General features: G+C 47.6%; 1 protein-coding gene across 1 annotated transcript in view; it reads right to left on the reverse strand.

The window, feature by feature from the left end:
- LOC142578878 (uncharacterized) overlaps nucleotides 1-23,295 on the reverse strand; it is a 107,321-nt gene that overhangs the window by 20,845 nt on the left and 63,181 nt on the right. Inside the window, exons 6-8 of the mRNA XM_075688544.1 lie at nucleotides 19,600-19,692; nucleotides 18,861-18,920; nucleotides 1,885-1,971 (exon numbers count right to left, since the gene is read on the reverse strand). Coding sequence (XP_075544659.1) covers nucleotides 1,885-1,971; nucleotides 18,861-18,920; nucleotides 19,600-19,692 — 240 coding nt within the window. The remainder of the gene's footprint in view (nucleotides 1-1,884; nucleotides 1,972-18,860; nucleotides 18,921-19,599; nucleotides 19,693-23,295) is intronic.

Here is a 23,295-nt window from a genome sequence, read left to right on the forward strand (position 1 = left end):
TGGCTTCGCATGCAATCACTAAAAAAATCAGGCCCCTCAGTTTCCTTTCTGTTCGTTCTTATATACATATATATCGCAATTTTTCGTACTAAAATTAGTAGATACCGTTTTATGCACCTCATGAAAGCAAGGAAAAGGGAGGAGGCGATATCAGAGGCGCATAGAGTGGTGACGTCTGCAAATTGTCCAAATGTGGAATTACTCTATATTTTGCATCATAACACAGCAAACTTAACGCTCAGTTGAAGTTTAAGCTAAATAAAAAAATATCACCGATGGTTACGATACTCCCTAATGTGATATTTGAGCGCAGCTCTATACGTGTTTTCATTTTGCGATATATTAATGCAAAGAATTTTAGAGAGACATGCAGCAGAGCCGGCAACCGTCGAAAATCCGATCAGTGCGTCAAATGCGTATAGGCTTTCAAGCACGATTCGACGAAAGTTCCAGTGTAATCTCTGGTGCCGCTTGGCTTCCAGGAAGTACTACACAATTCGCGTCGCGCATACAATCAGATTACAAAATAATCGCAAACAATGACAATCGAAACAAGCGCGAACGAGACCAAATAAAGCCAATCAAGCGCGAACGAGAGCTGACGCGAGCGACGATAGTATACGAAACGAGCAGTCCGGCTTAAAGCCTCTCCATCCACGCTCCACCGCCGCTTTGGTCCGCGAAACGTGTATCGAGGGGCTTTAGTCCGGCTGAGACCAGATAGGAGTTCGCATCGAGCGGTCGGGTGGGTTCGCATAAAACCAGTTTCCCGCGTGCACGTTGATGAAGGGGCGGCTCTCATTGGTATACGCCGTTCGCGGCTCGCTTCTTTCAGCTGCCGCTCCGCGTTCGCTCTTTCATCTTTCACTGTTGCGCGCGTTCGCTTAAGGTCGATCCACACGACGGGCCAAATTGCTCTTTTGGACCGCGGTACGCGCATCACGTGATAGGACGTCACCAGTTCGTGCGGACCGCCGTTGGCCCGCGCAAGACCGCGGTCCTCGCGGTCCAACAAATCGCCGAGGCTTTTCCCGCTACAGTATCGGCGTCGGACCGCATGCAAACCGCAGCGATTTTGGCGTAGCCAACGAATGTTGTCCGGCAACAGAACGTCTACAGCAAAATCCAATCTTGTTTTCGGATCAGCAAAAGCCAGTCGTTTCATGTCCGCCGTTCTGCCTACACGTACGCGCAGCAGCACCACGTCCTCTTGGAGTGACGAAGAAGTTTCTTATTTTGTATCCCTCGTTGAGCAGTTCCCGGCTTTGTGGGACTCGAGCCGGAATGACTACAATGATAACGCGAAAAGGCGTTAGTGTAGCTGCATGGTTGGTCTGGTCTGCCGTCTGCTATGGCGGCCCGCCGGGTGGATGTGCTCTGCGCCGGACCGTACCGCAGCGGGCCGTGACGTCGCATCACGTGACCGATCGGCCCGCAGACTTGGTCCGTCGTGTGGATCGGCTTTTAGTTACGCCGCCACCGCCACCGACGCTCGTCGCAGAAACGGCCCCCAATGAGAGCTGCGCTCTAAAAAGAACCAACACTCACAGACATTTCTGCTTACTTTCTGAAACGGAAAATAATAATAATAATATTTGGGGTTTTACGTGCCAAAACCACTTTCTGATTATGAGGCACGCCGTAGTGGAGGACTCCGGAAATTTCGACCACCTGGGGTTCTTTAACGTGCACCTAAATCTAAACACACGGGTGTTTTCGCATTTCGCCCCCATCGAAATGCGGCCGCCGTGGCCGGGATTCGATCCCGCGACCTCGTGCTCAGCAGCCCAACACCATAGCCACTGAGCAACCACGGCGGGTGTAACGGAAAATGCACTGTACTAGTGCAAGGCGACCCACTTGAATGTTAGCACATTCACTCACCGGCACTCGGCTTGTCTGGCACCCCAAGGCCCTTCTTCCAACGGCATACTCCTGGTACTGGGACAGCACGCACATTATGCAGTAGATCTGTGGAAAACGCAGCGGATTTCAAATAACGGCCGTCGCTTTACACAAAGCTGACTTGAAAAGTCGCAGTTTCGCCCGAAACGCGAAGCATCGATTGCGACAGAAAATTAATAGACACCTGTACGAAGTAAGTATAGTAGCCATATAGGCCGTATAAACTTGTAAACAATCGCTTACTAACTAAATTAACAAGCATTGTGTCACGCGAGCACAAGAAAACAAACACACCTCACTTGATGAGCGTGGACACTAGCTGTCAGAACGCTGGCGTGGGGAGGAGCGGCATCAGCAGCGAGCGAATTCACCTTCGTGCTGTCTATCGCTTCAACGCAAACAAGGCGGCAAGAACACAGCAAAGACGAAGCTATGAGCCTCTGGCGAACCTAGACTTTGTACTCATCGCAGATCGCTTTTAAAATAGGGACCGCGCCACATGCAGCAGCCGCCAAAGCAGAACACCCCCCTCTCTCCCCCCTAACCCCTGGTGCCTCGTGCGCGACGGAAGACGCCGCGCTTCCTCCCTTGCGCGGCGAGATTGAGCAAACGATGGCGGCTCACCCTCGCACTCTTTTCCTCGAACATACAGCATGCGGCGCGCGACAACGATGTTATCGCCCTTGGACTTCATACGAAACACCCCGGTGACGGTGATGGCAGAAATGCGCCTGGAATGTCCTTATAGTTGCCGTCGCAATAAAAGCTGAATAGGTTATCGCACTGAAAATTCTCTGATGTTCTGAATCGTTGTTATAATTCTTTATTTCGATCTTAAATGCAGAAAAATTCGAAAAAAAGACTGTACAGTAGGCGTTGTAACGGCAGCAGGCCATTAAATGGATAAAAAAAAATAACAGCGTATCGTCATACAATCGTGCACAAAGTCACAAAATACCAATTCAAATATAATAGGAAGAAAAACTGCAGTCCAAAGCAATATTAAAGCCTACAATCAACTCTGTGCTTGTCACTTTGTCAAAAGGTGTCGCGATTTGACGAAGTCTCGTATACTTTTTTGTATTCCGTATATTCCTATAGTGACACCGGGGTTTTGAGAATCGTGATATATAGCGCTCGTTCTTCGCAGTAACATATTTCGTTAATTTGCACTTTTTTTACATTCGGCGAAAAGTCTCGCGTCGCGACTATGAATGAACTCGTGAAACATACATATTTTCTCGCTTATTACTACGTAAAGTTGTTTGTTCATCCATGACTTCCGAAATGTCTTTTTGGGACTCCATTTTCTTCTTGCTAAAGGCAAGGTATCATTATACTCAAATTTCGCAAATAAGTTGTAGTTATTGGCCTTCATCCTTCATTAGAACACTTGCAATATGTTTGCCTGCTTTGTCTAGACATCAGTGACCTGCAAATCTCGAAATCAAATGGCGTCTCTGCAGGAGCTCGCTACTCCGTTGGCGAAGCGCACTTACAGCTGTAGCGTTTATTATTTCCTAGACGAAATAAGCAAGCAAGTGTTTTATTGAATGATGCGAGTAAAAATGTCATATTTCTGCCGAAGCTGAGAGAAAATAAAGTTATGGTAAGTGCAAAGTCTTCATATTTAGATGTGCTAATGTAAAAACTATGCGAATCGCCTGCCCCTTGGCAAACGGCGAACGCGAAGTTTCTTCGACGCATTCAATCGCACTCTCAATATCAAAACGCTGTTGATCTGGCGGTGCGGGTAGAACATAGAGTGCGGGTGTATGTGTGCGCTGATAAATGCGGGCAATCGATGTGTGCTATGCGGGCCTTGATTTCACGGGTAGCAGCGACGCAGTCTCATATGAAGGCAGTATACCGTTGTTTTGCCACGGAGCTTCCCGCACCTGGACCAAAAAAAAAAAAAAAGGAAGAAACATACAGCGACAAAACAAACAGCAGAAAGGGAGTTTTCTTTTTATATTTATTTATTTATTTTTTGCATTTGTTGCGAGGCTTACGATCGTGAAACCACATTGCGTGCACAGAAACTCATCTTAGGACGTTTTCACTCACGCGTTAGTGTATGGGCACTGAACTTTCAGCCAGCCCTTTATGCTTGCGGATCAGCAACATCCTAACTGTGAGCAACCTTAAAAACACAATTTTTTTTAAACTGTAGTCCTGCCATTACCGCTATAGCGTGGCCAAATGGAAAATCCCTGAGCTGGTGGTGCGGCTTCTCCTTAGTATTTGGTATAGCGCCGCAAAATACGGTCGCGAGAAGAAACGACAGACGGGCCATTGCATGTGAATGTAGATGACAAAGAAGAATGACTGATCAAAATAGCGCGCTGGGTGAGTCGACGTGCATTTATTGTTATGAAAGGCGCGTTGAGCGACAGAGGCGACCGCAGAACACGGGACGATCTCTCGGTCCCGTGTCTTTGGCTGTTAGCGCGTTTCTTAACAATGAAGGAAAACTCATGAATAGACGGTAATGTAGGACTTATCCAAAGGTTCAGCCTTATTAGGCTGACTGGTGACACATTGGTCGACATCAGTACTGTCGTATAGCCACCAAGATAGACAGCCCGGCTTGTACGCCACGCGCTGTGCAAGCTGATGCAATTCCACAGACATCCGCAGAATGAAAATGATGTATGCTGTTTGGGATCTGACTGCTGGTACGATCTGTTGGGAACTCGGCGCTGACGCCCGTGGTTGTACCTGGGTCGCAAGCCCCAAGGGTAGCGTTGGCCTGGCGGCCTGGGGTACAACTGGAAGCATCCGAAGGTCCCGGCAAAGCATGAGTCGACTGGTAACAACGAAACAACTTGTTTATTTTAACATCGCAAAGAGTTGGCGGTCAGGTTTGACCGAAGTAGAGAGACGGGAGAGCACTTCACTCAACTGAAGAAATCGGAGCCCTCCTTTTGGCGTCCGGGGGCAGCTGTTTTTATACTCTCGCAGTTGAGGGCAAGAAGGAACCCCTCAAAAGACGAGCACGTGAATGTACAATGGGCTAATGGTGACGCACACTGTCGTGGCGCTGCGCACGATCTCGTAGCACCCTGTCGTGGCGCTGCGCACGATCTCGTAGCACCCCGTCGTGGCGCTGCGCACGATCTCGTAGCACCTGGTCGTGGCGCTGCGCACGATCTCGTAGCACCTGGTCGTGGCGCTGCGCACGATCTCGTAGCACCCTGTCGTGGCGCTGCCGGTCGGACACAATGACTGGAACGAGATCCCTGCTTTGGCATCGCCTGTTTCGGGCCCAATGACTGGAACGAGATCCCTGCTTTGGCATCGCCTGTTTCGGGCCCAATAACTGGAATGAGATCCCTAGGCGGTCGCATCGCCGCAGACGCGCCTGGAAACACCTGGCGATGAGTGTTGCGGCGACGACGATCGGGCCAAAATGTCTGCCGCCCCGCCGCAGACGCGCCGGCAAAACCACGTGTCGCAGGCGAAACGCAACAGACCGCCCCGCCGGGGGAAGGAGATCCCGATGGACAGGGGACTGCATCCGCTGTCCGGAGGGATGTCGCTCGATGATGCTCATAACCGAAGTCGGGCGTCCCTTGACGTTTCTTGAGCGCAGCGCACAGAGAAGGCCTCGTTCTCTCGTTCAGGTTCGCACGGGACACTGCAAAGTGACTTCGGGAGAGTTCACATTTTTGTTCTCGTTCCCGGCAAGCGTTAGAACTACGCTGAAAACTCAACCGCTCAGTCAGCAAGCACGGCACAACCCTCACTAAGCCCTGCCAGGCTCTTTCCCTTTTTTATACCACTGCCTAGTTCCTTACAGTAGTCTAGCATCACTCAGAACGCGTCCACAAATTGAAAAATTGCACTAGAAAGCATATCATCACTTTGAAACACTAAACAAAAGCAATATGTTAAAAAAAATCCTGCCTCAGGAAGAAAAACATCAGTAACAAACAATTTTGAGGCTGATTCCTACGTTAGGGGCTTCGACTTAAGCCATCGGCGTTACCGTTGAGACTCCCCTTTTTGTAACGCACCTCAAAGGAATATTGTTGTAAAGCGAGGCTCCAGCGCAGGAGGCGGCCATTTTTGGGAGAGATGGTCTGCAGCCATTGGAGAGGGCAGTGATCCGTCTCAATGATAAACCTCGAGCAGGCTAGATATCATGACAATTTCTGAACGGCCCACACGAGACACGCACACTCTTTCTCGGTGGCGCTATACGCCTGCTCACGACTGGTCAGCTTACGACTAGCATACAGGACGGGGTGTTCTACTTCTCCATTTTCCCGTTGGCACAGTACAACGCCCATGCCTCGCTCACTAGCATCGCACTGAACAATGAACCCTTTTGTATAGTCTGGCGATCGTAGCACAGGCTGGCTTGTTAGGGCACTCTTTAGGGAGCTAAAAGCTCTTTCCTTGGTCTCGTCCCAGACGACTGTTTGAGGCTCTGTCTTTCTTAGAGCATCCGTCAGGGGAGCCGCGATATCAGAGTACCTAGGGATGTACCTCTGATAGTAGCCGGCGACACCCAAGAACGACCGAATATCGGTCTTGGTGCGCGGTTGCGGAAAGTCTCGCACAGCGGCCACTTTTATTTCAGAGGGGCGGCGACGACCCTGACCAATCACGTGACCGAGGTAGACAACCTCGGCCTGTGCTAACTGGCACTTAGGAGCCTTGACTGTCAAGCCTGCTTCGCGCAGGCGGGTTAGCACTGCCCGCAAGTGTGCCATATGCTCAGACCAGGATGCGGAGAATATCGCTACGTCGTCTAGATACGGTAAAGCGAATTCTTGCTGTCCCCGCAACACTTTATCCATGAGACTTGAAAAACAGTATGGCGCGTTCTTCAAACCAAAACTCAACACTTTAGGACGGAATGTTCCCATTGGTGAAATGAACGCCGCATACCTACTAGCCTCTTCTGTAAGTGGAACCTGCCAATAACCCCTGACAAGATCTAGGGTGGAAATAAACTGAGCGCTACTAACTTTCTCAAGGCGCTCCTCGATGTTAGGGATCGGATAAATTTGATCCTTAGTGATGGAATTAAGCCTGCGGTAGTCGACGCAAGGACGAGGTTCCTTGCCCGGTACCTCAACTAAAATCAAAGGGGAGGTATAATCACTCTCACCTGCCTCAATAACACCGAGCTGTAGCATTTTCTTTACCTCAGCCTCCATAATATCGCTCTGGCGGGGTGACACCCGATACGCCTTGGATCGTACTGGCTCTGGGGAGGTAAGTTCTATATCATGAGTAAGTACCGAAGTCCTACCAGGCCTCTCAGAGAACAGACCTTGAAACTCTTGTAATAGCTGGTGTAGTTCGGTTTTCTGCTCGGGCGACAGCGGTGCTTTACTGATAAGGTCACTAATGACTTGACCGGTGTCTTCCCTGTTCGTCACTGAGCCTAGTCCCGGAAGCTCGACCGGAAGCTCTTCAGGAACGTTTACCATCATGCACACCACTGCTTCCCTTTGTCTATAAGGTTTGAGCAGATTACAGTGGTAAACTTGCTGTGCTTTCCGCTTTCCTGGCAGACTTACCACGTAGCTAACGTCCGACAGTTTCTGAACAATTCGTGCTGGGCCCTCCCACTGCACGTCTAGTTTGTTGTTTAGCGATGTGCGCAATATCATGACCTCATCGCCCACCTCAAAACGACGGGCCCTGGCTGTCCGATCATAATAAACCTTGGCCCTCTGCTGGGCCTTTGCCATTGCTTCACCTGACAACTCCTGTGCCCTTCTTAAGTGTTCGAGGAGCTTAAGCACGTACTCCACCACGACTGGGTCGTCGCCCCTACCTTCCCATGATTCTCGAAGCATGCGAAGCGGAGATCGAAGCGAGCGACCGTACACCAGTTCAGCTGGCGAAAACCCCGTAGCCGCATGCGGCGCGGTCCTTAAAGCAAACATCACCCCAGGCAGACACAGCTCCCAGTCAGTTCGATGTTCAAAACACAACGCTCTCAACACGCGCTTCATGACGGAGTGGAGCTTCTCAACGGAATTCGACTGTGGGTGGTACACTGAGCTGTGTAGCAGCTTTACCCCACACCTTTCGAGAAAAGTTGTCGTCAAAGCGCTAGTAAACACTGTGCCCTGATCTGATTGAATTTCTGCAGGAAAACCAACTCGCGCAAATATGGACAGTAGTGCATTGACTATCTCAACTGAGCTGAGTTCTTTAAGCGGCACTGCTTCAGGGAACTTTGTCGCTGGGCAGATCACAGTCAAAATGTGTCTGTACCCCGTGGCTGTTACCGGCAGAGGTCCCACAGTATCAATAACGAGCCGTCTAAAAGGCTCCGTAATGATAGGTACCAATTTCAACGGCGCCCTCGATTTGTCCCCTGGTTTGCCCACCCGCTGACAAGTGTCACATGTCCTCACGAAATGGTCTGCGTCCCGAAAACACCCTGGCCAATAGTACTCTTGCAAGAGACGGTCCTTAGTTTTCTTAACTCCTAGGTGTCCGGACCACGAACCCCCATGTGACAAGCGCAACAGATCCTGACGATAGCATTGAGGCACGACCAGTTGATCGAACTCCACTCCTCGGCGGTCTAGATACTTCCGGTACAGGACTCCACCCCTTTCCACAAAACGCGCAGTTTTCCTGGCGATACCTTCTTTGACATTGCAGCGCACGTTTTCCAGGCTGCCATCCTTTTTTTGCTCGGCTATCAAAGCCGACCGGCTGACTTTTAGCAACCTATCAAGTCCGTCTGACGTAGGCGCGATGAGCAAATCAGTAGATAGCTCTTCTAACTTTCCCGTGTCGGGCATTTCCTCTCCAGTATCTGGCGCCTTTAACGTTACAGACTCAAGTTTATTCAGTTCGGGCGTGCTCGGAATATCAGCTTGCTGCGCCTCTGACCCTTTTTCGTTGTTTGATAACGTCGGCCCCGCAACTATCGCCTTTGCAGCGAGCTCCCGAACCTTCGATCTGGTTAAGGCCTGAACACTAGCTTCACCAAACAAAAGCCCCTTCTCGCGCAGGAGGTGATCGGACCTGTTTGAAAATAGGTACGGGTACTGGGGTGGCAGCATAGATGACACTGCCGCCTCCGTCTCAAGCGCTCCGAAAGGTCCTTCAATAAGCACCTTTGCTACTGGCAGACACACGCTATGAGCTTCCACGGCTTGCTTGATCCATGCGCACTCGCCCGTGAACATATGGGGTTCTACGTAAGACGGGTGAACTACATCCATCGTAGCTGCGGAATCGCGAAGCACTCGGCACTCTTTCCCGTTTACGAGGAGGTCTCGCATGTAAGGCTCGAGAAGCTTCATGTTCTCGTCAGTGCTGCCTATTGAAAAAAACACAACTTTTGGTGTTGTTTCCGGACACTGCGCCGAAAAGTGACCCGGCTTCTGGCACGTATAACAAACGCCCGCTCGCCTCATCTCGAACCGCTTTCTGCGTTCGGCTTCGGCTGCCGCCGTCTCCTTAGGTTCGGTCGCACTGCTTCCACTCGCATCCGCACTACGCGTGTTCCCCTTTGCTCTCATGGGTGTGAACTTCGGCCTCTCAAACTTCGAGCCAAATTCACCCTTTTGACCGTCCTTAGCTCCGCGAGCTCGACGCGTCACAAACTCCTCGGCTAGCTCAGCGGCTCTAGCCACCGTACTCACGTCTGGCCTATCCAAGACCCAGTATCGCACGTTCTCCGGTAACCGACTATAAAACTGTTCTAGCCCGAAACACTGCAGAACTTTATCGTGGTCACCAAACGCTTTCTCTTCTTTGAGCCACTCCTGCATGTTCGACATAAGCCTATACGCAAACTCTGTATAAGACTCACTTTTGCCTTTCTCATTTTCCCGAAACTTCCGACGGAACGCCTCCGCAGACAGCCGGTACTTTTTTAGCAGACTCGATTTTACTTTGTCGAAATCCTCTGCCTCCTCTCTATCCAAGCGAGCGACTACGTCGGCCGCCTCGCCGGGTAACAAAGTGAGCAAGCGCTGTGGCCACGTTTCCCGAGAGAACCCCTGCTTCTCGCACGTTCGCTCAAAGTTAACCAGGAACAAACCAATGTCCTCTCCAAGCTTAAACGGCCGCATCAGGTCAGTCATTTTGAACAATACGCGTTCTCCTGCACCGTGTGCCTGACTTCCATTACGAGCGCGTTCCATTTCTACCTCAAGACGCTTCATTTCCAAAGCGTGTTGACGGTCACGCTCTTGTTGCTCTCGCTCTTTCTGTTCTTTAAGTTCGCGCTCCTGTTTCTCTTTTTGCTCTTTAAGTTCGCGCTCCTGTTTCTCTTTTTGCTCTTTAAGTTCGCGCTCCTGTCTTTTTGACCTCTCCTCAATAGTCTCAAGGCATTCCGACAGCTCGTCATCCTCAGCCTCTAACTCAAGAATAGCCTTTATCAGTTCCGGTTTTCTTAGTTTGTCTGAGACATCCAGACCCAACTCTCTTGCAAGCTCCAACAATTTCGGTTTGCGCAACGACTTCAAATCCATGGCTGCTCTGAATGCTGCTTTCTCTACTGCTTACTATTGTCTTGCCGCAACTAACCCGGCAGCAACGACAACCACAATTACCAGCTCTGTTTCTAACACTAACAAAAGCCTGGCAAAGCTCAGAAGAAGAAAGTCCCGCACTCACCAAACCTCGCAGGCAGGAATTCCACGCAGTCGTTCCGCTGCAGGCAACCAGTCGTCACACAGGGCTCGTTGCACTGCTCCCGGATCGTCGTTGAGCTGCTCAGCATACTGTCAACTGCATCTCTTTGCTGCTGGCCTCCGTTGTCGCGATCTCGCCGCTGGCAGACCGTTGTTTGAAGTCGTAGGCGATCCCACCGCTGCCAACCAGATGTTTGGGATCTGACTGCTGGTACGATCTGTTGGGAACTCGGCGCTGACGCCCGTGGTTGTACCTGGGTCGCAAGCCCCAAGGGTAGCGTTGGCCTGGCGGCCTGGGGTACAACTGGAAGCATCCGAAGGTCCCGGCAAAGCATGAGTCGACTGGTAACAACGAAACAACTTGTTTATTTTAACATCGCAAAGAGTTGGCGGTCAGGTTTGACCGAAGTAGAGAGACGGGAGAGCACTTCACTCAACTGAAGAAATCGGAGCCCTCCTTTTGGCGTCCGGGGGCAGCTGTTTTTATACTCTCGCAGTTGAGGGCAAGAAGGAACCCCTCAAAAGACGAGCACGTGAATGTACAATGGGCTAATGGTGACGCACACTGTCGTGGCGCTGCGCACGATCTCGTAGCACCCTGTCGTGGCGCTGCGCACGATCTCGTAGCACCCCGTCGTGGCGCTGCGCACGATCTCGTAGCACCTGGTCGTGGCGCTGCGCACGATCTCGTAGCACCTGGTCGTGGCGCTGCGCACGATCTCGTAGCACCCTGTCGTGGCGCTGCCGGTCGGACACAATGACTGGAACGAGATCCCTGCTTTGGCATCGCCTGTTTCGGGCCCAATGACTGGAACGAGATCCCTGCTTTGGCATCGCCTGTTTCGGGCCCAATAACTGGAATGAGATCCCTAGGCGGTCGCATCGCCGCAGACGCGCCTGGAAACACCTGGCGATGAGTGTTGCGGCGACGACGATCGGGCCAAAATGTCTGCCGCCCCGCCGCAGACGCGCCGGCAAAACCACGTGTCGCAGGCGAAACGCAACAATGCGTTTTCTTGTGCCACTAGCCGGATTTTCGAAATTCTGAGGACGAAGAGCTCTAGATAGTCGTGTCGCATTGAGCAATTTTATAAAAAGCACTTCAGCCTCGATCGCGTGCGAAACACATTCAATTTATCTTCGTTGCTGCGCGCATGACCGGTATATGTGCAGTATGCGTGGTGTCATTTGTGCAGCGCGCCAAAGCTCTACTCTCGTTTTGCGCGGGAATTCAGCAGCGATAAGCGAGAAAACATGACCAACAGCAGGAGTCGTGATTTATGAGATTAAAATGCGCCAACATAAACGGAGGTAACGCAATATTTCTCGACTGCTTGAAGCGACGGTGGGGAACAAAGCCTCGAGGGCGGCACTTATTTGGAACGCCTACAAAATAGCGTTTCTTTCTCGCTCTACAAGTTATATTGCGCAGGAAACTTTCGCAGAAAGTCAATCTCGCAGAAAGCCACGCCAGTTCTCGAAGAAACTGCTCACGGGACCATGGACACGGAGGCGTTGAAACCTGGCCGAGGCGTGTAATGCACGAAACCGTGCGCTGAGAGCTTCTGCAGCAAGACGAAAAACAAACACAGCGACAAAGTTAACAAGAAGCAGAAACAGCGCTTTTCTTTTTCGTTTTACAGCTGTCGCGAGGCTTACGATCATGAAACCACATTGCGTGCACAGAAACTCCCCTGAAAGCGTTTTCACTCATGCGTTAGTGTAACCTTTCCTTCTTCCTTAAACTTGAACGCTGAACTTTCAACCAGCCCTTTGTGCCTGCGGAGCAGTAAAATCCTAGCTGTGAGCAAACTTAACAGCACTTTTTTTTTTTTTCGTAGTCCTGGCACCACCGTTATAGCGTGGCCAAATGGAAAATCCCTGAGCTGGTGGCGGGGCTTCTCCTTAGTATCTGGTATAGTGCAGCAAAGCACGGACGCAAGTAGAAACGACAGACTCACACAAGCGCTTAGTGGTCCTGCGATCCTTAGTGGTCATGAGACAGAGGAAATGACACGCATGCACTGTGCCGGTTAATGGACCCTCGGCTGCGTCAAAGGTTATAGAATATTTACGCTGAGAAAGAAAGAAAGAAAGAAAGAGAAAAAGAAAGAAAGAAAGAAAGAAAGAAAGAAAGAAAGAAAGAAAGAAAGAGAAAAAGAAAGAAAGAAAGAAAGAAAGAAAGTTTGCATTTACGCATAGTCGGCGAAAAAGTCATCCGAAGGGTAACCCACTCTGGAAGCACTCCGAGCGATGTTTCTACAGTGGAACTAAGCAAATCGTAAGGCCACCGGAAAAGTCGAACCCGAGCACTTGGCGTACCGCCAACGACAGGCTTCCGTTTAAGGCCGATAGCAGAACGATTGACCAGTGAAAACTGCTTGCGGCTTCGTTCCTTAATTTCTCTTCCGCTGGGGTTGTTCTCTTAAATTCAATTGTGCTGCATGTTTTCCTAAAAGCACGAGCATATGAAGATGGAATATGTGTGACAGCTCCGGAATCAAGTGACTCGTTTACTTGACACCTTCGTCTGATACTACACGAGTGCTCTGGTAACATCCATAACACAACACAAACGAGTTGCTACAAAGCAATATTGGATTTTGCTCGGTTGGCAACAGGGTAGCATGACAAGCATTTGTACGCGCTGTTTATTTCTTTTTTTTTTCCTTGACGTAGTGAGCACAGTGCTTCGGAAGAAGACTGCCCGTTGTTACTAACGTTTGTTGTTTGATGGTATTTTTTTTTACTTCCTTGCTTGCTTGCTTCTCATTATTTTATGCTCAACAGGCAATCTCCTAAGTGGCCCTCCCGACTGGCAAGAGCTTCCCTGGGAACTTCGCCGTCGGTCGCGTTTGAGCAAAAAACGATGATGGCGGAACAGGAAATCTTAGTGTCGCGATCATTCGCGCAATTAGACAGAAATCCAGTTATGAGACAATGATGAAAGCAAAGTACCCGCCTTTACAGGAGTGTGTAGACACACATAATTTTATGGTTTAACGGAGGGCTAGGCGATACCCAACCTTGCCTATAGTAATGGGCCACTGCACGTCCGTTTAAAAGTCACCGAAAAGCGTCAGTCTGATGTTGTTCGTTTCCAATGACTTAGATAAGAATCTTGCGCGTGAACAGATATCGCATACCTTTCAAATAAGAATGTAAAGAATACGTAGTAGCCATTTGTGCTTGCACTGTTAAAGACACATAAAAAGACAGACTGATGGGATATTTGGCATTGCAAAATCTCTTTCTGCCGTCTATAGTGCGCCCGGTTGCGTAATACACAACGATAAAGGCAACATAATGTTTACGTATATTTTTGTAACACTCTTGCACTTGGTTTTTGCATATATTGTAGTCCTTTGTGAGGAAAAATGCTTGTACAACTCTCCATATTTCGTATCTCGTTCAGTATATTGAGTTCAGGCAGGCATCAAGGACATAGCCGCGTTGAACACGATCAACAACTAAACCCCATTTGCACTACTACGCTTAGTGATTATAAGTATAGTTTGCCCCAGCTAACGTTAGCCAAGCTGTTCAAAGAAAAAGAATTAAGAAAGCATGATGCAAGACACGATTATAAGATCTACTGTGTTCGGTCGTCAGATAGGTCTTAAAATCGTATCTTGCGCCGTGTTTCTTTTTACCCCCGCCCCAACTTCTTTTTTTTTCTTTGACCAGCTTTACTAACGCTAAGTGGGATACTATAGGTAGGGTTAAACAAACATTTGCTGGCCATAGTTTATTGAGAGTTGGGTCAATATCTGGCTGTCACTTCCTTTCCAGGAGACTTAGAGTTCTTCGTGCCGCATTAGAGCCGGCGCGCTCTGGTTGCTCTCGCAAGAGCAGCGAGAGGACAGATAAGGTCTGGTTTGCCCTTTTCTCTGAGTGGGGCTCGAGGCAAAGGAGCGATGACTGCTCACAAAGATACGGTCGTACCACATGCGCCTTCGCGAAGCCGATAAAAGGAGAAAAAGAAAGGAAGGAAGAGATGGGAAGGAAAGTTTGCGATCTGGTGAAAGCCACGCGAGCTTTTTGTGAAATTTATTTATTTCGTGTTGTAGCCGTGCCGATTCTTACCTGCGTTGACAGATTCGGAGAGATCCGGCGCGTAAGATATCAGGTAGAAGTACTCAAAGACCGGGGGAAAAGAACATTGCTATTTCTTTATCTTTGAGATGAAACTTACGTGGAGAATGAACTTTGGCGGAGTTCTCTGCTAGCTTTATTGAGATAAAGTGCTAGAAGAATATCGCCAGCGCTTCCCTCCTTAACGTAACTTCACAAAAGCGAGACGTTTGGTTCACCTTACAAATCGGAGATAACTCATTCGCATGCAGAGCATATCTTGTGGTGTATATCTTTTAAGTCATGGTAAATATCTAAGATAACAGCAATAGGTTACTCCTCAAATTTTATCAACCTCGGCCAAGAGTATAAGATACACAATGCTGTGGGAAGATGCCTGAACGCCATGTTTTTGAAAACAGAATGCTGAAACCTCTTCCTGACAAACCAGTATTGCATTCTAGAATCAAGACATCAAGCGATGAAAAAAGACGTAAGACGAAAACGAGAAGCACGCAAGACACGTTCTCGTTTTACGTTGTTTTCAGCGCTAGTTAGACAAGTCTTAATTCTGAGATACGTGCACACCAGTAGCCCTACTGTCATCTCCAACAGTGAATTAACGAATAATAATTGAATGTTGTTCTAACATCTAATTATTACAACCTTTTAAATCAAAAATCAGAAGAATCAAGGCTGCATTTTTTCAAACCTGTCACTGTAAAACTAGCGAAAATTACGGCACCAAGTAAGGCAGCTGTGGTCAGCGAGCAGCCGAGATAAGAAGCTTGGGCTGCTCTTATCGAACGAAGCGGGTGACCTAATGCACGAGCTATAGCGATAAGCGAGCAGTCAATTACCGAGTGTTCGGCCCTTCGCGTCATTAAGTGAAGTGCACGGGGTCTCGGCAATCCCATGGCATCTTAAGATATGCAAAGGTTGAATTTTCAGCACAATGGTTTCCCACAAAGATAACAGTGTTATCCCAAGAGCAAAGTGGTTCGCTTTCCCAAGCAAAAAGAAATGGCCTTTTTGCCACAGTTTTGTTGTCATTTCAATCTACTATCTTTAGTTATTTATTTTCTTCTGTATGTCTCTCAGACAGAAAGCGAGGTAGCCCCACTGCAAAAAAAAAAAAAAAAAAGAGACGCTCGTCTTACGTAATTTGCAAAACTTCGACAGCAATGACAGCTGCTTTAACCTGAGCATTGGTCCCTTCGAGTTCACTAAATCTCCTTTGTTTGCGCTCGGCACAGGCGGAGGGATTGGTCACCGGAAGCGGCCAGAGTCGCGCTGTTGGTCGATTACGAACGAGTGTATAGCGTTCACTTTCCCACAAGCACGAGCGGTGCCCCGTACGAGACTATTAACCTAGGAATACGTGCTTCGCATTCGACGCTCTAATGGGCGCGCACGACACCGGCGACGCTATGGCAACGCGTGCAGTGCGATTGAAGCAGCTGTCGTGCTTCTTCGGTGGCGTGACGTGCTGGCACGCAGTTGGACCGGGGAATCGAATCCTTAGGAGAAATGGCATGTTTTTGTTTTTTTTTTTTTTCATTCTGAAGCCAATATCGGTCATCATCCTAGTGCCGCATGTTATTTTGAGCAATGTAAAATATTGTGCCGACGACTGCTGTTAAAGAAAAAGAAGAGAGAGATAGAGAGAGAGACCAAGGAGAAGAAAGGCCGCGAGGTAAACTAGACGAGCGTCCGGTTTGCTGCCCCACAGAGGGGGGGGGGGGCGGTGATGGAAAGTGGAATAGAAATTAGAAAAGAAGGAGAGTGAACACGTGGGGACGCAACGCCGTGACATCGAAACGAAGTGATATAGCTGAAGATGCAAGTTGAAGTCAAAATGGATGGATGGACGGAATAACTTTAATGAAAGGTCCTGCGAGCTACGGGGCGCAAGGTCCCATAGAGCGGGCTACGGCCCAGAGCTGCTCCGCCTGGTCCGTGCTGCGTAATGCCTCTTGTAGCCTGGCGGAGTCTTGATCCTTGTTTGCCTGGGTCCAACCACACGGCCAGAGCAAGTGATGTACGTCTAGTGTGCTATGGCAATTTTCGCAATATGATGTTTTGTATAGGTCAGGCATGTAGTGATGTAGTCTGTTCTGCGTGGGGTACGTGTTTGTTTGAAGCATTCTGAACGTGAGGGCTTGAGGCCTGGTGAGCTTATTGTGAGGTGTGCTGTATATTCTGCGGTCTAGATAGAAGTGCTTTGTGATCTCGTTGTATGTGGAGGGAGGGTCCCGCTTCTCGCTGGGATGGTCCCGACCAGAGTAGGTGGCGGAGCGGAGGGTTAGGTCTCGCACGCTCCTGTGAGCCATCTCACTGAGATTGCGAGGGGCGTCCTCGATCTCTCCGAGGTGTGCCAGGAACCAGCAGATGGTGTGATGCTGCAGGGGTGCGGATCTATTGATTATTTGTAGTGCTTGGCTTGCAACTGCTCCTTTCTGAAAGGCTTTGACGGCCGAGCGTGAATCACTGTAGACGTGGGTGGTGGTCAGGTCTGTGAGTGCGAGTGCGATGGCGACCTGTTCTGCTATCTCGGACTTGTGGGTCTTGACTGTGAGAGCGTTTATGATTTGACCTTGCTTATTGATCGTGGTGGCAACGAAGGCCTTCCTGGTCGGGTACTGTGCCGCGTCTACGAAACAGGCTAGGATCTTCTTATCACGTATTTCACGCAGGATGAACGATCCGCCAGCCTTCTGGGTTGATGGTGCGCGGGGCTCATGTTCCGCAAGAATTGCGCAAGAAAATATGGTCACATAGAAGCACGTGCACTAGTCACGTGTACGGGAAATCCTTATAGTACTGACCCACTCAGAAACCATTAACCTAACTTAAAGAAAGAAGAGCCGCTCTCCACACTGTCAGTATTTTCATATGCTTCATTACGTCATCATTTTTTTTTTTTGAGAAGCACTCGTTCTTCTGCTTTTGTGTCTGGTCCTGAAAACTGAAGATTGATCCACGGCTGATATAATGCTTAAACATATGAATAAGAACGGTTGATTTTACACCTCTTAATATATTTTTTTAGAGTGATAATCTTTTTAGGACGATATTTCAATCACGAATACAAGTCCATGGCTCTAACATTTTAAACATGCTCCAAGGAGTCGCGCTATAAATATCATATTTTTATTGCTGTGATATATATGAGAATATTAAGCCTATAGTACTGGGAATTTGGTTATGAGGAAGGAAGCAAGATTTTTATTTAATTAATTTTTACCTCATTTCCGCACAACATACAAACGGTGCAACGCTGAAGCAGAGAAGGAAATACAAAAGGAATGAAAGAAGCCGTCATACAGCTGCCGTGGTAGTGCAATGCGAAAGCATTATTCTAAACCGTAATAATGAAAGAGAGAAGAGCTTTAATGAATGGACAGAAAGAGGAGTTGGTCGAAAGAGCGCGTCCCTGGCGTTCTACTAGGATAAGGGGAAATAGAGAGGAAGATCGTAGGTGACGATGCAATATAAATGTGAACGGTATTAACGATATTTATTTAGAAACTGTGTCCCTAGTATACACGTATTAAACGTGTGTTAAGCTGCTGTTCGTTGTGTTATAGACCTCGAGTGCCCTTACCTGTACTTGAGCGTCCGCTTTCATTAAAATTTTCATTTATTGCGCAGCGTCTGTGTTTTCTGCTCGGGGCAACTTTCATTTTTTCAATAAGGATAACCCGCGGGCTTTTCGTGAACTTCACTAATGCCTAACGAGCAAATAGCAAGATGTATAACAGTGTTCCGGTCGATTTCTCATACAGAAAGAAAAGAGAGGGCATAATAAGCACGTAGTTAGGGCAAACTTTCGCCCGGTAATACATAATGCGCATAACCGATAAAATACGTCAATGTGTGATAGCAACGCAGACCACATTGTGAGCACTCAAACGCACAGGAATAATTTTAGTAATAAATACCTTGCATCATTTGAGTCAATCAACAGTTTTATATCTTAGCGTAGAACACAAAGCACGTGCACGGCTCATTAATTGCATGTCTATGCAAATTAACCTATTTTTATTGAAACAAAGCTAGATATCTTATGAAATAAAACAACTCTTAAATACCAGAAGGTATAGGCTTAGGCAATAACAGTGACATATGCAGGACGTTATATAAAATGGAATAAATACATTGCTGCGATGAAGTTTACCTGAACTTCCATGGTGCGAATTCAGTGCAGAATCATCTCACATAGTCTAGCGCAACGGTGTCGTGACTACTTACGTTCACGGAACATAAGGTGTAGTCGACGACATACATGGCCACGACGAAACCGTCGACTTTCTGAAAAAGAGGCAAGTTGTTAAAGCTGGTCTACGCAAGATCTGCGGCCCGAAAGCACTTCACTGCTGCTAGCAAACATTTCAGCCAGAAGACTGAATAAAGTTTCGTACGTGGCGTCACACGAAGATTGAACTTTGCGAAGTTTGAACTTTGAACCTAACTTGCCTTGGTGGACAGCAACGAGCGCACAAAGAAAACTTTTACGAAAACGTACACGTAGGGCTTGTTGGTTATAGTTAATACGAGTCAACAACAAGAAAAAAAATTGGAACGTGTTCTTGGAAGAAATTGCATACACGCAAAAGAAAAGCGAGACATAAGACTGGAAAGAAGGGATTTGTCCCGTCGTCTTATAGTATGCGTCGTCTTTATTATTTTTTTTGTGTGTGTGTCATTTATTCCAAGAAAACGTTCCAGATTTTTTTTAGCCGTATTATCTACAACCAACAAGTTTTTCTTGTATGTTTTCTTGAAGCTTTTCTTTGTGCGCTCGTTGCTGCCCACCAAGGCAAGTTAGGTTTAAAGACGACGGGACACCACCCTTCTTTCCAGTCCTATGTCTCGCCCTTCTTTCGTGTACGCACCGTTTCTTCCAAGAAAACGCGGCAATTTTTTTTGCGAACATAGAGGGTAAGGAGGAATAGCTAAAACCAGCAAAGCAACTTGTGCAGGAGCTTACGAGATCAGCGATGAAGTAGAGCGAGAGAACAATGTCGAGAAGAGTCGTCATGGAAACGATTGCCAGCCACGGGATCAACAGCAGCCGGTTGTCCTGCATGAGAGACAGTGGTGTAAACGCGAAAATCAACCGCAGGTAGCAGAGAGAGATTCTCGAGAATAAAAAAAACGTCTCCATGGTGCTTGCAAGTGTCCTAAAAAAAGAAAAGAACAAAACAACTTTGCAACAGAAACCCGAAATCAGAATTGGATGGGAGAGATATAGAGGCAAGATAAATTAAGCAGATCCCAAGCGCGCGGGAATTACTGTTACGCGACAGCAACACACGAATAAAATTAACCAGTGATTTCACTATTGCAATGACTCGCTGGCACGCAGACGGCGGAAGCTCGCAGTGAACTGCGACAACTGGAAGCCCTCCATCCAGTGCATGCAAACCTCCAGTATAGCAAGAGCAATGGCTCGCTCGGCACCACCTTTTCAAAAAGAGGTCAAAGAGGCTTCAATTGATCAGCGGAATTCCCGCGGTATGAAGTCCCGATTGGCTGAGACACTGCACAGCCGGCCACCGCCAAGAGCAAGAAATACAAGGACCGTGGACACAACAGACGTGTGCGCTAAAAGCAGCCAGAGCGCCAGCTCTCTTACTGTTGTCTACGGTCCTCCGAGGTGGACGGCAATAATGCCGTGCGCCGATTCAACATTGCGCGTCAATTCCCATTTATATACTGGTCTTCCTCCCTTCCTATCTTTCTTTTAAGTTTCCTTTCCCTGCAGTGTAGCAACCAGTGATTTTCCTTGCTTATCACCCCGCCTTTCCTTTCTCTTTCTCTCTCACTCGCTGTTATGCGAAGCATTTTGCAGGTAGCTGGCTAGCCATCCCCGTTTGGAGTCGCGCATATCGTTACGAGGTCGACCAACGCGTTTGTCTAAGGCGAGCTGTTGTGTGTCCCGCGTGGTCACGTGAGCGCGTGTGACGACAGTATCACGATGACGACGACGACGCTGTCGACGATCGTAAAAGATAGCGACGGAATGATCCTTACTACGGCTGGTCGACGCGAGCTTACGACGTGCCGATTGTTGGGTCCTACGTAGGTGTAGCCAATGAGCGTAAGCAAGGGGAACACGGATTGTGACGTCATCGGCGCCAAAGTGTTGTACAATCTTATGAACCTATGTCTAGTCATGTGGTTTATGTTGTAACGACGATGGGAATATGTACTCAATTCCAAATAACTTTTGGAATAAGTGTGCACCTAGAGCCACAAAGTAAAAAAAAAAGCGATAACCTGCGTTCTCGGAAGATGGCGACACACCAAAGAGCTCCTGCTTTCATACATTTAGTCATGCCCTTAAGTAGTTATATATGCATAACCAAGCTTACGTCATTCATTACACTACATTTGCCATTTGTATGTATTGACAGTTTTTTTATGCACTATAGGCTTGCATACAGACAATTTGTTTTCGTTCATTTTATTTTTCTATGTTGTACTACCGCGATTTTGTTTGTTTCTTTTAGTTAGCTTCCTCTTGTTTAATACATCTCTCTATTGTTATTATTAACCGAGCGTTCCGTTGCAGTCTTAGACTTTGGGACCCTCGTCTGTATATTGTCTCTTACCAATTCATTGTATTAAAAAAATTGAAGAAACGTTAAACCCTGTTCGACCCGGGCCGATCACGAAGGCAGTGTAACATGTCGCACAGCCTCTATGTAGCGTTAGCTCCTACGAGGAAAGAGGGAATGGGGGTCGATGCTGGAGGCGGTGAAGTCACAACGTTCCAAATAACTTTTGGAATGAATGTGCATATAAAGCCACAAATTAAGAAAGCGATAACCTGCGTTCTCAGAAGACGGTGACACACCAAAGAGCTCTGATATTTACATTATGAAAACACCGTTCATGAGGTGGTTTGATCTGCGTGCTCCATACTCTTATTGTGCCGTTATTTTTCTTCTTTTTTTCTTTTCTGGCGCATGCGCTTTTCGTAAAAGATGCACTGCATGTAGCCTGGCATAATGGCTCAGCTCATGTAGTAATTTTAATCCCTGTGACTGCTGCTTGTTATTTATAAATGACGTAGAATAAGTAACTTCCATCCGGCGTGCTCCACGAAGTTCATGCTTTTCATTTGGGGAAAGTACGGAGTAGGCGGGAGATGGAAATTAAAGACGATGAGCAAAACCAGAACACGTTAAAAGCAGGAGCCAAGGTTACGACAAGTAGCCTTGAAAAATACAAGTCCACTTGTCGAAACGTCGGCTCCTGCTTTTACTCTGTTCTCATTTTGCTCACGCTTTTCATTTGCACGACACGTACTTTACGGTGAGAGCGCGCGCATAGTTACATAAAGAAGTTTGAAATACGTTGTCAAAATTGTTCCAATAACCAAATCAAAGGCGCAAATCAGGAAGTTAGCAGTGAAAGAAACTTTTTCGTTGTCCCAGTTCACATGAGATTTGTCAGGCTTAAAAATCACATCATATTACATCAAAGGTACGGCTGCTTTGATAACGCCGCCGTTTTAACAACCGGCAAAAATAGCTGATAATCTGAGATTAGTGGTGCCGCTCCCTAAGCTCTCCTCTGTTCCTACGGGCATGAAACGAAAGAAAACAAACCTAAAAGCTGGGTAGCTAGCCTTCTAATTCTTTATTTGTTGCTCTATAATCGCTTAACACGGAATTTTTTGCCTGGCAAGTCGGTGTGACACTACGATCATAACTGCAGGCTTAGTTTGACATCATCGCCCGGAGGTGCTGTTCTATTGTTTGTATCCACTTGTTAGAGGACTTTTATTGCGACAGCAATTAAGTGGATAATCCAACTGAATATTTGCCATCGTCGTAGCCGCCGGAATCACCGTGAGGTTCCATATATATATTTAGATATATGTATGCTATATGCCACGCCAGGCTATATGGCATGCGGTATATGCGGGTTGTATTGCCACACCATTATATCGCTAACACCAGGTCTTACGTTCTTGACAATATTATTCCTCAGAATTTTGGGAATGGCGGCCCACAAACAAATCTCACGGAACAATACACCGACAGCGCATGCTGTTTATCTTAAATCTTCTGAGACTTAAATATTAAAAGTGCTAAATCGTAACAGAGCTCGAACCTGGAAATGATGCAACTTTATTTGCGCGGCTTTTCACTGCGTCCAGGATCGGCCTAGTAAAAAGATTTGACAAATACCGATAGCGAAAAGTGGTGGTAAAGTCGTTAACAAAACGATATTGGCTTCATTAATACAAATAGATGAAATTGTCCGACGGCAGGTTTCAAACAGAGGACCCATAGCACAACAGCTCGTTTTTACTTTGCTTACGTTTACTTCAATTCATACTGCCGCTACATCTACGAGTCTTAAACTTCATGCATTATTCTAACATGTTGCTATCGCATTCATTGATTCGTCCTGATGGTGAAACTGTGATAATATTTCTGTTACTTTACAAAGGAGGAATAAACATATGTTCATCTTAATCATATTGAACCTCTTTTGAGCATGATCTGTGCAAGTTAGTAGAACACTGGTATCGCTTCCTCCTCGCCATAATCGCTCAAAATACACACAGTACGATATTCCTCCTAATGTGCGGATTAGATAAACACGTGACAGATCGATTCATAAGTTAGCGTACGTTCATGAGTGTCTGCATGAGTGTTTACATACA

Source organism: Dermacentor variabilis, chromosome 4 (assembly GCF_050947875.1).
Source record: "Dermacentor variabilis isolate Ectoservices chromosome 4, ASM5094787v1, whole genome shotgun sequence".
Classification (NCBI taxonomy): Eukaryota; Metazoa; Arthropoda; class Arachnida; order Ixodida; family Ixodidae; genus Dermacentor; species Dermacentor variabilis.